Raw genomic sequence first — 14,923 nt, 5'->3', positions numbered from 1 at the left:
GACAAATTAATTGATTACTAAAAAGTGGATTCACATAGAGTCTAAATATAACAGAAATAGATGGCTGTGTTTATTTCATAGAGGGAGACAGTCACTCAGACAGAAAGACAAAAGAAGGGTCTTGAGCCTGGACTTACGCAAGGCCAGTGAGTCAACATTATGGATGTCTGGGGGAAGGGAGTTCTCAACTCTGGGAAAAGCAGAGCAGAATTAGTGTCCCTCCCACTGAGCGAAGGTTGACTGGGGGCTTCCACAGAAAGCCTTCGTAACTGGAACAGAGAGTCCATGATGAGGAGTAGAGTCAGATCAGAGGGGAGAGGTAGGCAGGGGAAAGTCAATGGAGTAAATTGAAGATGCTGAGTGTGATCTTGAAATGAATCAAGGACTCGATCAGGAGCTGGTGGAGGGATCTGAGTATTGGATGATGTTATCTAATTTACGGATGTGGGTGAGAAGTCTGGTAGTAGTATTGTGGATCATATGCAGTTGTGGGAAGGTGAGGGATATGAGGTGAGGGATGTAGGTAGGTGAGGGATGGAGGGAGGTGAGGGATGTTGAGAGGCATAGAGAAGTGAGTTGCAGTCGTCAAGTCTGGATATGACGAAGGCACGAATAAGGTCTAAACAGCAGTTGTGGTAAAGAACTGTTTGCAACTAATTAGGGTATCAATTACCAACAGCTGACACTGGTTGTGCTATGGAAATTGATGCGGTTAATGGTATTGTGTTCAAGATACATCCAATCGTTGGTGTGAGAATGTATTACACTCTTTGAAATTATATGCAATTGATAGTGGAGCAGTGGCAGATAAGTTAGCGCAATGTGCAATGAACCCTGTGACCGGAGTTTAATTCCCAGCCATGGCTAACATCAGCATCAAGTGTCATGTGAACTGGTCCCGGGCCAACCACCATCACCAACCCGTACTGACCATTATGATGATGTATAGTCAACATTCCCCATAACTGATGTGTGTGAGGAGACCTTTTACTGGTGGTGACATGACAAAGGGCCTGAATGTAACGAGATTAAGGTCAGAGTGGAGTATAATTGAGTGGCATTAGCGTCGGTGTGATATTTTATGCCATGACTGCCCATGAGATGACCGAATGGGGAGGTATAGACTGAGAACAGTGAAGGACCCAGAATGGAGCCGTGAGGGACCTGCAGTGGATGTGACGACTGTGAGGTTGAGGACTTTGCCGACCTTGATGTTGAACCGGTCGGAGAACTAGGATGAGAGCAACTGAAGCGCTGTGCCACTGATGGCGAAATCAGATGCTAAGCGTTCAATCAAACTCTTGTGATATGATGGAATTTGAATCAATAAAATTGTAATTGAAATTGAAATAAAATTTTAAATGTTATTTATAATCTTGATGAGTGATATCTCGGTGGAGTGCCCTGGGCGGTAGGCAAACTGAAGGTGGTGACAATTGGGGAATGAAATAACGTGATCTTGATTCTGACATGTGCGAGGTGCTCAAGAAGTTTGAAGATGGTTGATAAGTTAGGGATCAGGTGTTAGTTTGCAGGGTGTTTGGGATCTTGAGTAGAGGTGTCACTTGGCGAAACTTACGTGACAGAGAAAAAACATTGAGCCAGAAGGAGGCAATGTCATGATGAGAAGCCATAACTGCAAATTCAGCAGGCATGAAGTGTCGACTAGAGTTGATGTGAGCGGTTGGATGGAGATGTTATGCGTTCATTATTGTGTGAAGTGCATAAGGCCACAATAAGCTTGATGGTGGCTTTGCAGGCGAGGCGACGTATATCATGATCAGCTTCATGACGGGAGCACAGGTAGATGGATTTCAGTCGGCGTCCACTGCGTTTTGATGCAACAGTTGCTGTCGAAAGCCACCGGTTGTCATGGGAGGAGAGCTGGCTGGCAGAGTAAGGATGGATGCTGAAAGAGCAGTGGACGAGTAGCATTAGTAGCCTTTAAGTTGGCAGCTAAATGTGGCACTGGACGAGCTGCTGCTGGTAGCCGGAGGATGCAAGAAACTGCTGGCGACGGTGGTACACAGAGGCAAGATAATGAAGGCAGTGCTCTGCCCATGGTTGCAGCAGCGTCAACCAGCGGCCACCTGGGGCAGTCCAAGGTGAAGGTGCGGCACCCAGGTTTCTGGGGAGTGCAACCCCAAATTGGCAAAGGCCACTGAAGATGACGGGAGTCAAGATGTGAGCAGGGCCATAAACCACCATCGAGCACAGGAGTCGGGCAGAGGAGCCACAAGAGGAGACCTCTGGAGCCGACACTGGCAGAGCTGCAGAGCACCAACGGGCACAGGCGCCGACAGACGGGGATGAAAGAGGACCAAGACGGATGAGCAATGGCGACCAGCGGTGGTGGCATGCTGCCAGGAATGGCAGCTGCCCACCTGAAGAACAGATGGCCCCAGGCCAAGGAGCACGATCACGGGCAGGTGCTTACCGCCAGGAGTGGCAGAGACTTGGGCGGGCGGGGGGGGGGGGGGAGTCTAACCGCAGGAGGACGTTGGTCACCGCCGACAATGGGGCACCACCGCAGACGGACTTCGATGACCGGAGGCCACGGAGCCCAACAGTGGGCAGGCGTGGCCCGCCAGAGACCGCGGAATACCTGGCAGAGCTGGTGGAGTGCAGGCCAGGCAGGAGGAACAGCGGGTCGGCGAGGGAGGCAGCCAGTCGCAGCAGCAGCACATTCTCGTGATGTTGCGTAAAGATGAGCCTATCCCAAGGTCGGGAGCGGGGAACATAGAGCCTTTGGGCCAAATGTGGTCCACGACTTCATTTCTACTGGACATCTATGAACAAGTGCTTCATTGCTCATCGGATTTCTTCAGGATAAATAAAGATTCTGATTTCACACAGCGCACAACCGCATGAAACCTACCGCTTCCCAATGGTCCACGATGGATATGTATCCGTCACTGCCAGCATCTTAGCCGCACTATTCAGTTACGAGAGGGGAATATTTTCAGTGGCCTGGCAAAAGTGTTTAGAAATTTAGCTTCCACATTCATCTCAGTGTTCATTCATCTGTGACCCACCAAAGGTATTTAAAAGCCCTGTCCGGCTATGCAAGTGTAGAGGAGTATTGTGAGTTACCAATGAGGGGGCGTATGGAAGGAGGTGCGAGCGGGTTGAGAGTCAAGGATGACTTAATGTCACGGGTTACGTAAGGGGCTTTCAGAAAACACTTTCTGGAACGTGGGCGGGGCCGAGCTGGGGGGAGGAGCCGCCCAAGGGGTTCTTAAGGGGGACCCCATGACGTCGTTGGGTGCCAGTGTAAGGACCGGCTGGAAGAGGGTTTCTGTCCTCGTCGCGGAGCGGTGTTGGCTGATCCCCCACTCCGGGCAGACGAGTGAAATAGCCAAAGGGTAGCCGATGGTAGGGTCCAAATAGTATTCAGTGTCCGGGTGAAGGACCGAGATTGAGTGCACCTACACTGGTGTGAGTGTAGGATGCCGAGTGTGAGAGTGTTTTAATAAACGGCAACAGCCGTTATAGTATTCCTCGTCTCCGCGTGGTTGTACTGCACAACACAAGTACACGGTGGAAACGGGATGGTAAATGACAGTGCTCCACAGCGCCATTTATCATCGCCACTATTCAGAACGGTTCCTATTCCTATACCGCGATGCTTTTGCAAAGGGGGAAATCGCAGTGAGTATTGGCTGCTGCAGGGCGAATTGGCTTCATAGCGGCACCTCCACATCACTAGTTCCAACGTGGAATAACCACGTCACACGAGACGCGAGTGGCAGCTGGAAAAGCGGCGATCCTATCATGACAGAGACTTTCAGCACAACCCCTTCAATTATCATTATTATGATGATTATTGCGCTGGCTGAAAATGTGTGCAATTGTATTATCCCAGCAGTAATTCCAGTGGTGCTGATTTATATCTGGCAACTGACCGTGTAATTTGTCCCTTGCTCAGTCTAGTGTGGGGCTGGGTGCTCTATTCCATTGGTGGCTCAGAGATGTGGTGGAAACTCCACATTCCTATGGAGTGGTAGTCTTTTCCTAGAATGACTGCTGTTTTCTTCCAAAAAGTTACATTCATTTTTATCAGCTAAGGGATGATGATGATTCTGAACAGTGGACAAGGCAATGTTGAATACTCCTGGCCAGGCCCTTTCCTGGTACACAATATGGATGTGTGTACAAAGATTAAAGTGCAGTGGGTTAGCAATTGTGCCACCACTGCTCGCAGGTTGCTCGTACATCATCCAGGGTACACCACATCGGTCACAAACCATTTGTAAACGCCTACCACATATCCACACCCAGAGTGCCCAAGATTGATGCCCCGGCACTTAGACAAGCACACAAATGTTCCCGCCGCAGTCAATAATCGCGCTCTCTCGGCATCCCCGAGCTACTGTCAGCACACCGGCAAATGGTTAACGTGACCACTTAGGCAAGGGAAAACATTCTCCTGGACTCGATGTATGCAGACATCTCAATGCCTGAATGATTTTCATGTTTTGACATCTTGATTAGGCTGTGATTTTTTTTTCATTTTGGGAGAAAATAGAATTCATTTTAATCGTAGCAGGTTATGGGGACAGCAATGATTGATTGTCTGTATTGCTAGCAGCTGTCACATCAGTGTTTGGTGGGGTGGGTGGAGAGAATGCATCAGAGGGGGGGGGGGGACCAGCCATCCCCTTAGTAACGAGCCTCCGTCCCCATGGGAATGATGCCATGGTTACCATGATGCAATGGGCCCCAACAACCAACGGTATTATTTTTGCATGAAGTTCGCAGAACCTGTCCCCTCTCAGTGTGCCTGTGTGGTCGTCTGCGTGTATTCATGAGAATTGCGAAGTGTAGCCTTGTGTCAATCCGTGTCACCACTGATGTTTGCTGTGGCTGGAATATCGAACTCAGGTCGTCAGGTAAATACATAACGTGAACTAGGAACCTATTGACATGTATATGCCAATCATCAATCGTATGCAAATCATCAATCGTATGCAACTCATCAATCATATGCAACTCATCAATCATGTGCAACTCATCATATGCAACTCATCAATGTTGCATCTTGTCCGATAGTTAGAAAACAAAAACATGATCCAATCACGAGTTTGATACGTGATGAGCTGCACTAGCTACCGATTAGATACAGGATTGCGTACAAATTATGCAGACTCGTCTTCAAGAGTCTCCATCAGTCTGCTCCATCCTATCTTGCCGATCAGTGTGTACCAGTTTCAACAGACCCAAATCGACTCCGACTACGATCTGTGACTCGCGGCGACCTGCTGCTGTACCCGCCGCGTGTAAACCTCGCGTGCGATACACAGCCGGCGCAGTTTTGGGGTCTCCGGCCAAAAGACCTGCAACATGCTACCAGCTCACGTTCAGGATCCATCCCTGAGTCTGAGCCAGTTCCGCAGCAGACTTAAAACAGTGCTGTTTCAGAGAGCCTTTTTCAAAGTGTGATCGATGCGCATTCGTGATGGACTAGACTTATAAGAGTGCGCAATATCAAATGTTCTTATTACTTACTTACATATATAACTCATCAATCATATGTAACTCATCAATCATATGTAACTCATCAATCATATGTAAATCACCAACCAGTGGTGGTGCTAGTCCTCTGGGAGCAATTAATTTTGGGGAACCCCATGTCCATTTGTCAAATCCTAGTGAGATGACAAGGGCGGTATAGACAATAGATGAAGTGAGATTAGAGAAACATGGATAAAAATAGGCATAGTGAGTTGAGAGAAGAGACATGCAGACAAAGACGAGAGACTAATTGGATGTGTATGCTATGTATTGGGATTTTAAAGTAATCTGATATCTCATGGCATGAATCCAGAGCCAGTGAACCGGCTTGGTGCCCCACAGCATTTTCTTGGCTTGTTGATGCCACCGCTGTCTCCAAGGTGCAGACATTGGCTCAGAAAGAGTTGGAGGCCCTGGTTGGGTTAGAGTCATCTGTCGCCTGTTACACGTGCAGTGGATTCAACTGAGTCGCAGACGTACTCTTTGGAGGCAACACATTTACTAACACCAACACAAAGGGGCAACTGCCCCTTTACCAGATCACAGCCTATGGTGGTGAACCACCAGGCTAACTACACTAATCACACTGGGAGTAGCTACAACGGACCGGACCCTGGCTTGGGTCCAGGTCCACGTGTCGGTGACTCTTCTCGGACGTAGGACGTAGAACGTAGATCTTCAGGCTGACAACAGCAACGCTGACCCCCGGACCCTCTGGGGACCAGGTTTATATCCTCACGGGTCGTGGCTGGCTCCGCCCTTGTCCACGACCACCTTCTCGAATCCTCTAGCAGGATCTCGCCCAACACGTGACCACCCCTAGCTCTCCACTTGGGGCCCGTGTGTAGATCTTGCCCGTCACGTGCCTTCCAGGGTCAACTAGAGTGCCATGGCCTACATTAACCCCATTCATGGCCGGCACCCTCACACTGCACGCCGAGCGTGGTGCCACTCAGCGCTCACCGAGCCCCGCTAGGGCTAGCACTACACCCACATGTACGGGGAGTCCGCGATGGCAATACATCACACGCCGTGCCTCCCTAGGGCCGGCGTCACACAGTGACATCCGCGATGTCACTACACGTGTGTGAAGTTCATAGCGCTCAGCTCATTAGGTAGGCGGGAATGAATGCTCTGCCAACGGCCACACTAATTACATGATTGTTTCGGGAAATGGGTTCTTCCGTATGTCCGCAAGGCAGAGTGCCTCTCTCCGCTCGCAGCAGTCGTGCAGCTCTCCACTTGCTTAGTGCACAAAATCCACAGGTTGGGAAGTGGCGAGTGGCGCCTGACGCATGGCCCCGCGCACTGCTGGTGGTCGCACAAAGTCATCGGAACGTGTATTTACTCTGGCCATAGGAATGTGGTATTTTCACGACGGGCTCAGGGTTGTAAACAGATAAGCCCTGGTGCAATGATTCAATGCTAATCTGCCTTGATGTTTAATACCCATTTGTGGGTACGTGCCCAAAATGTATGTGTGTGCACGTACGCGTGTGTGTACGTGCATGCGTGGGCGCAAACTCACTAATCTGTGTGTGCGTGCACGCGTGCGCAGATGCTCGCCATCATCTCCATCCTGTTCATCGTGCTGTCCACGATCGCGCTGTCACTCAACACACTGCCCGAGCTGCAGCACAAGGACGAGTACGGCCACTTCACGGACAACCCGAGCCTGGCGCACGTCGAGGCCGTGTGCATCGCGTGGTTCACCACCGAGTACATGCTGCGCTTCCTCTCCTCGCCCAACAAATGGAAGTTCTTCAAAGTGAGACCCGCAGAGCTTCTGGCGCGCGCCTCCGTGGACATGCCCCACCGTGGGCAGCAGTGGTGGCACAGCGGTTGACGCAGGGCGCTGCGTGCACCGTGTATATATAATTACACAAACCCAGCACCGCAGCGACCCCACTCTGATTCACGTTCACAGTCAGCACTGGTAACGACTATCTGAACTTGTCATGGGTCTCCCCCAAGGTTGACTCAGCTGTAAAAATGCGTGTAAATATCAGCACTGGAGAGACACATCTGGCCGGGCGTGGTGTTGCCCACCCATGCTGATCGGGCACACGAGCTCCTCGTGTGCAGCCCCTAATTCGCAGCAGCTAGATAAATTGTTCTATCAGAGGACTGTGATGGATCATAACTGCAGATTCACTCACTGATGTTGGATTACATTGGCTCCTGCGTAATATTGGAGTGTACCATCTGTGCAAGGGGTAGGGGCTTGCCACATAAAATATAATATATTTGCTACTATGAACAAACCACCCTGCTTAAGAAGGATTGAGCCTAATTATTACTTGGTTTGGAAACCACCAGAGCTTGCCAGGTGTTGTAGGCTCGGGGGTTGCGAGTTGTGATCAGGAGATTGCAGTGCTGAGATTCACCCCCTCGTGTACAGCGTGGTTGTGTGTCCTCCGGGTTCTCCAATTTCCTCCCACACAACGCCAAACACTTGTGAACGGAATTGGCTAAACATCCCAACGCAGGACCCTCTTCATAAATACAGGGCATTCTTATTATTACTTTTTTTGTCAGATGTTGGTCATTTTTCTTGCAAATGTTCATGATTTAGCGCCTCGACCTATTTCCACTCTCCTTGTCACTTGCTCTGTCCGTACTATGTGGCGAATATAAACCATGAGTTAATGCTATTTTAATGATCTCGGATATCACAAGGGCGTACCTTGTAAAAGTTCCACGTGTGTTGCAGTGATTCCTCAACAGGAACGCGTATTCCTTAAAGATTATGTCGAGAGGTCCATTCGTCACATTCTTCTTCTTCAGAGAAACGAATATTGATGTGCATTCACTGATTGTCTGCTCTTCCCCTCTTTGTAATTGAATTTGGTCTCACGTCTGCTCAAGGGCGCTCTCAACGTCATTGACCTGCTCGCCATCCTGCCCTACTACATCACCATCTTCCTCACCGAGTCCAACAAGAGTGTGCTGCAGTTCCAGAATGTGCGTCGCGTCGTCCAGATCTTCAGAATCATGAGGATCTTGAGGATCCTCAAGCTGGCTCGCCACTCAACGGGCCTCCAGTCGCTGGGCTTCACGCTGCGCCGCAGCTACAATGAGCTCGGCCTGCTCATCCTGTTCCTCGCCATGGGCATCATGATCTTCTCCAGCCTCGTCTTCTTTGCCGAGAAGGACGAGCAAGACACCAAGTTTAAGAGCATCCCGGCATCCTTCTGGTGGGCAACCATCACCATGACCACGGTGGGCTATGGGGACATCTACCCGCAGACGCTGCTCGGCAAGATCGTGGGTGGCCTTTGCTGCATCGCGGGCGTGCTCGTCATCGCGCTGCCCATCCCCATCATCGTCAACAACTTCAGCGAGTTCTACAAGGAACAGAAGCGGCAGGAGAAGGCGGTGAAACGGCGTGAGGCGCTCGAGCGAGCCAAGCGCAATGGCAGCATCGTGTCGATGAACTCTAAGGAGGCATGCGCCCGTGGCCTGGAGCTGTCCGACATGTCTCAGCGCCACGGCTCCAGCATCGAGGTGCACAAGGAGAAGGAGGCCGATGCTCTGCTGCAGCAGCAGCGCTCGCCGGGCCGCTGGAAATGGGGGCGTCGCTCTGTGACCTCCCTCGTGGAGACTGGCTCAGTCAAATCCCTCGAGCTCAAGACGAGTGAGTCACCCAGCCCGCGGGAAAAGCGGGCTACGGCGGCGACCGATAACGTGGAGGCGGCGGCTGCGGCATCGACCGGCTTTGCTGGCACCACCTCGAACCCAGTGCCCGGAGACTCACAAAGGCTGAGCGTGGAGCGGTTGGAGGAGATGTTCGACGAGATGGCAAAGTCTCGGCCCCCCGTGGACCCGATGACCCTGTCCGCGAGCTCGGGGGAGCGGCCTCCAATGGTCGCAGAGGGGCGGACGGGCCCGCTGCCCACCGTCTCCTCGGACTTGCACTTCCAGGGGCTGACAGGCAGCACGGGCAGAGAGCAGCACCCAGAGATGCGAAGCTTCTCCAGCATCGACAGCTTCACAAGCTGCACCTCCGAGTTCCTGGACAGCGACCGCCCACTCAGCTTCATGTCCGGCCTGTCCGAAGTGGCCGGCGATCCACGGCCCAAGCCCCTGCCCATTATCAGCGAGTGCGGCAAGGGCGTCACGCCATGGACCAAGCCGCCGGCAGGGGTGCGGTCCAGCTGGCACGTCGGCGACGCGCACACCCCGCTCCAGCGTCAGCAGCACCACAAGGCTCCCTTTGGCAGTGCTCAGAGGGAGGCTTGCGGCAGCATCAGGAGCCGCCCCGCGCATCCTGCTGCCGCCACCACCGCGGCGAATCCGTGGAGCAACAAGGGCTGGAGCAGCCTGGCGGAGCTGAGCACGCAGCCGCTGGCACTGGGTGCCGTGGGGAAGGGTCTGTCTGGGTCGTCCCTCGGTGCCACGCAACCGGGCGGAAATATGGCCGAGGCAGCCGCGAAGCAGCCCAACTCTGGCATGCTGCCGTCGAGGGAGAATGACGACAACAGCGCCGGCGGCACTGGGGACGGTGCGGCGAGACCGTCCAGGTCCCGCTTCTGCGACGACGGCGGTGCCGTTCGGGAAACCCGCGCGGCCTCCCAGGGGGAAGCCAACCACGTGGAGGCGGCGCTGCCTCTGGCCACCGCCCACCGCTTCGATGGCCACGTCGCGGAGCCCGGGTATGGACAGAACCACGTGCGCGCCACGTCGGCGCCGCTCGATCACAAGGTGCTCCTGGCGCCGGAGGGAGACGGCACCGAAGACGCAGATGCGCTGTCAACCGTGTGCGAGACCAGCATGTGAGAGCGCCCCCCTTCCACCCAACGCGGGACGTGAAAACCAACTCGGCGAGGGGTGGTGCCACGCGACTAGCCGGCGGTGTAGAGAAGCTGAATCGTCGCCGCCGTGTGTGGCGGTTGGTGCCGTACCGGCCGAGTGTGCGGGAGGTGCCGTGTGGGGCGAGCGTGCGGGAAGTGCCGGCGCGGCTGGAGGAGCCAGCATGATGGGTGCCATTACGCGGCGCGTGCACGGATAGTCCAATGAGACGCGAGAGCCCTCCCTGGGAACTGCCCCGGAGGATGCTTTTGCTGGTGTTTTTCTCCCATCTTCATTCAATTATTTTTTTATCCATTCTGTTAAATTCAGGGATGCAGACAAACGGTGGGCATTATATTATGGGCAACCGGGTAACGTTCGGTTGGCTGCCGATGCGAAAGAGGAAACGGCAATGAATGACTACAGTGGCGGAAATAAATTGTGTTTAATTAATCTTTAATTCATCTTACAAATTCTGTGCAGTGAGCCGATTCCGATTAATTATCCCCGAAGTAAGACTGAGAGTGGTGTTTTCTGATGGGAGGATGGCATCTTCGCCTCCCAATAAGGCACGTAATGTTGCCCGATTACCGGCTTAATCCTCGGAAACGCACGCCACCACGATCCGTGCGTGGTTCCACGGTGCTGGAAGGGAAAACCTCTCGGGAATTGAGAGAATTATTGGCACGCTAATAAAGCTCGGAGCGAACATTACGAATTGCCGCTGTTGTCGCCCGCATTTGTTTGTTTCACACTTGAGGATGCTTAGTTTTGTCGCGACATGCCTTTTTGCTGGTTTGGAATGACGACAGCGTGCAATAACCCGTCCCGTCAGGAGGAATAATCGACACAAAAAACCTACTCCAGCCGCACAAAACTCACAAGCAGAATGTAAACACTTTACTTTCATACTTTTATCAGCGAAGCTGCAAATTATGCATATGTAAATGGGACATTTGGGCTTTTTTGTGTTGGTTTGTTTCATTTCATTGGCTCCGCAGAGATACGCCGAAAACAAGCTTCACAAGCATTTGCACCGCCGCTCCCGATGGTCATCCCTGGCCATCGCCGGCAGCGGATGGGAATGAAAATTGACCAAAGCAAGCAGCCAGCGATCAGCCCTCTCCTCTTCTCATTCCATTCTTCATCAGACAAAAAAGGAAGCACTTTGTGGAGGATACGTTTCATAATGAACAAGAGTGAACGGCAAATGGAAAAGCTTCCCGCAAGATCTTCCCAGGAGCCCAGATGATCGGGTCCTGGATATCGGCGTGCTCGCTCTGTTACCACAATGGTGGTTCATCCGAATACCAGTCGCAACGGGAGGTCCTGTAACATCGTTAAAGTATCAATCTCATGCATTGCTAATGCTCGTTTTAAATACTAGTTATAATGATGTAGAATGCATCAACTGCCCTCCACAAACACACACACTGGTGCTCAGTCATTCAGATGCATACACACACATGCATCTGTATTCTCTATCATACATGTACACACATATACCCACACTCGCATTCGTGCGCGCTACCCCTCGTTCAGTCTCGACCCCTCCTCCCCTCCACCATCCCACACTGACCTAACGACCATTTCCATGGTCGCTTCACCTTCACAACCGTTCACCCACCGTCACGGCGGAGACGCGAGGCTCTGGCACCCGGCTACGAAAACAAAAAAACTCACACCACAGACGCTTAGATCCACGCGCAGGTTCCTTTCCGTTTGTAACGATTATTTATTTTACTTTCCATGCCCCCACAACAAAGCCGCCCCCTGCTCCGAGTATGCTAATCATACGTCCCATCCGCCTGTGGTCTGCTCACGGTTCACCTCGCCCATCGCTTGCCGAGCTCTTGTCGAGACGACTCCGATAACAGTGGCGGTGGTTGTGTTTCTTGGGGTGGTGTTTATGCTAATAATGGTGATGGTGGTGGTCATGGTGGTGGTGATGATGATGCTGTTGTGAATGCCAAAAGAGAAAACCGAACAAAAAGGTAAAACAAAAAATCCTGCCAAATGTAAGGGGTAGGAGGAGTACACGAGGCCACCACCCCTGACCGTGACCCCAACCCCAGACCCAAACTGCACTGCCAACATAAACGTTAGCCCAACTCTTGATGCTAACTAGCTAAGCACACATATCCAGTAGCCCTGCCGAGAGCCTAACCACGACAGTCAACTCGACTCTACACCTGCTCCCAACCCTAACCACAATAACTAGATACCACCTCTAAACATAATCGTACTCTACCCAAACGCTTGCCCTCACCAGTAACCCGAAACAGCCCCAAGCACTGGCCCTACCCATAACCCTACCCATAGCACTTAGCACGCTGGCCAAGCAGCTCCAAACAGTACTCCTATTCCTTACCCCAACCACACTTGCTGACATAACTCTCTCGTCCTAAGCACACGAACCAACTAGCCTCTAAGATGAGACCAGCCCCGAACCCTACCCACACTACCGGCCGTCTGGGACCCTCTTCCTTCCAATATTAGGAAGCCACTGGAGGTATGCACTTTTACATCTACATTGAAAACTCAATTCTTTAGAACTGCGTTTTGTGTTTAATCTAGTGTCCTTCCCCCGCACCTGATTAGCATGGGTGGCTACGTACGGTGTGAAAGAAGTTCAACATACATACATACATACACGGAACCAGTCCCGATCACTGGCCCTACTACTGAAACCATTCCTATCACGAGCCCCACATCGGGGCTCTGCGCAATCCCCTTGTCAGTTTTTATTCTCTTTTCAGGTTGAGTTTTTACATCGCTGGGATGAAGGGATCATTGTAACCAGGGCAGAGTGGCTGTGACAGGAGTGACACCGCCGTGACCTCGTACACAGATAGGCGGTGAAGACTTCTTACCCCTCGCCATAATGCAATTGTGAAGTCTGCAGACTTTTACGACGTGGTAATGACAAACTGTAAACCAATAACAGCAGCCACAACAAGATACAGCTGCGATGCGCAATTAACGACATGTAATGGGCAAAGTGATTTCCGACCCAATTGAGCTGGCAGGAGTAGGTGTCTGATAGGTCATCTGTGCAGAGTTTTGAGTGCAGAAACCTTGAGACACATCAGAGGCTTTTTTCCAGAGTAACAAAATGAATGATCAAACACGAGTGCAATATGAGCCAATATGAAAATACTGGGCTGAGAAGTTACTGATAGTAAACGGTCATTTAAATAAAAAATCAGGAAGACACTGCAAAGATTTGGTGGCCTCCAGCCAGCCAACAGAACAATGAGAGTTGTAGCGAATGAACGGTCCGACTCGCCTTACGCGAGGGAGGTAGCGAATTGAATGGATGGCTGTGTGCGATACGGGACACATGGTAGGGTGCAATAAAGTATCGCGCGATTATCCGAGAGATCATTGACCTTTACATAACGTGCAAGTCAACATTTCTTGGAGAGCAGTAAGTGATGTTTAGCCGTGTCTGTCCTTGTTTTGCCATGGCCCGTATCAAACTAGAGCCGTGTTTTAAATACTCGTGAATACAATGGGCGCAGAGTGCGGGTGTACAGACTCCGATGCGTCCTGTCTGTCTGTGTGCTGCTCGTGTCTCTGTGGGCTTGTCTCGATGTCTCCGGTGTAGCCTGCACGTGTCCGCATGTCTCCCTGTCCCCGTATCACACCTTGCTGTGATGGTGAAAGATGTTTTGTTTTTAAGTCTTCCCAGTGCTAATTTTAGCTGTGCCCATGAGCGAGTAAGCGAGTTTCAGGCGGGCAGCTGCTGGTAACCCGGTTTAATCACCACCGACGAAATCACCGACTCCCCATTGAGGCAAACGTACGGCAGCGCTACGCCCGCTCGCGCACATCACCGCTCGAGCGAACTCTCGATGGCACTTGGTCTACTCGTCCACGTTGACCGCGCGTCTTGAAAACGTTGGGTGTATCCACATTTTACCTCGCCACACGCGAATCGACTAACAGTCATGCATCCATTTATTCTGCTGGGTGGAGGGATTTGGGAAATCCGCACCAACATTTCAGTTGCCGCGCCTGGAGATGAAATGAAACTGGTGACCTCTGGATTGAAAAAAAAATTCGTCAATAACACTGCCTTTAAAGAAAAACACATATATATGATAGAGACCTGGAATAGGATGGTCAGAGACTGTTCGGGTATATCTTGGATGTTGCGTGTCGACTGTGGTGAAGTTGCGGGATCTGGCGAAGGGGAGAGAGCGTTGGCAGCAAGGAGCTGGTGGTGGCAGCAGCGGCTGACCTCACGATCACATCCCGATCTTGATTGGTCACTTCTGGCGTGGTGGACTGCGATTTCTGTCAGACCTGTCGATTTTACAAAGTACTTGTATTGAAATAAACAGCACTTATTGGAATAAAAATTCTGCTTGCAAAGCCAGCAAAAGTTCCTTCCATGGCAGAGAACCGCACTTTGCGGCAGCGCACTGGTCTACTCGTGTCAGCAAACTCGTTGTGATCAGTGCAGCAGGGACCGTGTTGTCGCACCTGCAACCACTTCACGCAGCCTCCTCCCTCCTCGCTAGATGAGTAGACGTCCCGGGAATTTCAGCGATGGCTTATTCCAATTCGCTCGTGAACTTTGCATAATGTATATATATATCTGTCTCTACAC

The 14,923-nt window shown here is 51.7% G+C and overlaps 1 protein-coding gene across 2 annotated transcripts in view; it reads left to right on the top strand.

The window, feature by feature from the left end:
• The window catches only part of LOC144931789 (potassium voltage-gated channel subfamily B member 1-like), a 121,437-nt gene extending 107,023 nt beyond the window's left edge, over positions 1–14,414 (top strand). For both annotated transcript variants that reach the window (XM_078856093.1, XM_078856094.1), the window contains exons 3-4: positions 7,073–7,282; positions 8,383–14,414. In XM_078856093.1, coding sequence (XP_078712219.1) covers positions 7,073–7,282; positions 8,383–10,293 — 2,121 coding nt within the window. In that variant the 3' untranslated portion in view covers positions 10,294–14,414. The remainder of the gene's footprint in view (positions 1–7,072; positions 7,283–8,382) is intronic.
• The last annotated feature ends 509 nt before the right edge of the window (positions 14,415–14,923 follow it).

The sequence above is a fragment of the Lampetra fluviatilis genome, chromosome 4, assembly GCF_964198595.1.
Source record: "Lampetra fluviatilis chromosome 4, kcLamFluv1.1, whole genome shotgun sequence".
Classification (NCBI taxonomy): domain Eukaryota; kingdom Metazoa; phylum Chordata; class Hyperoartia; order Petromyzontiformes; family Petromyzontidae; genus Lampetra; species Lampetra fluviatilis.
This window is presented reverse-complemented; position numbering and strand designations above follow the sequence as displayed.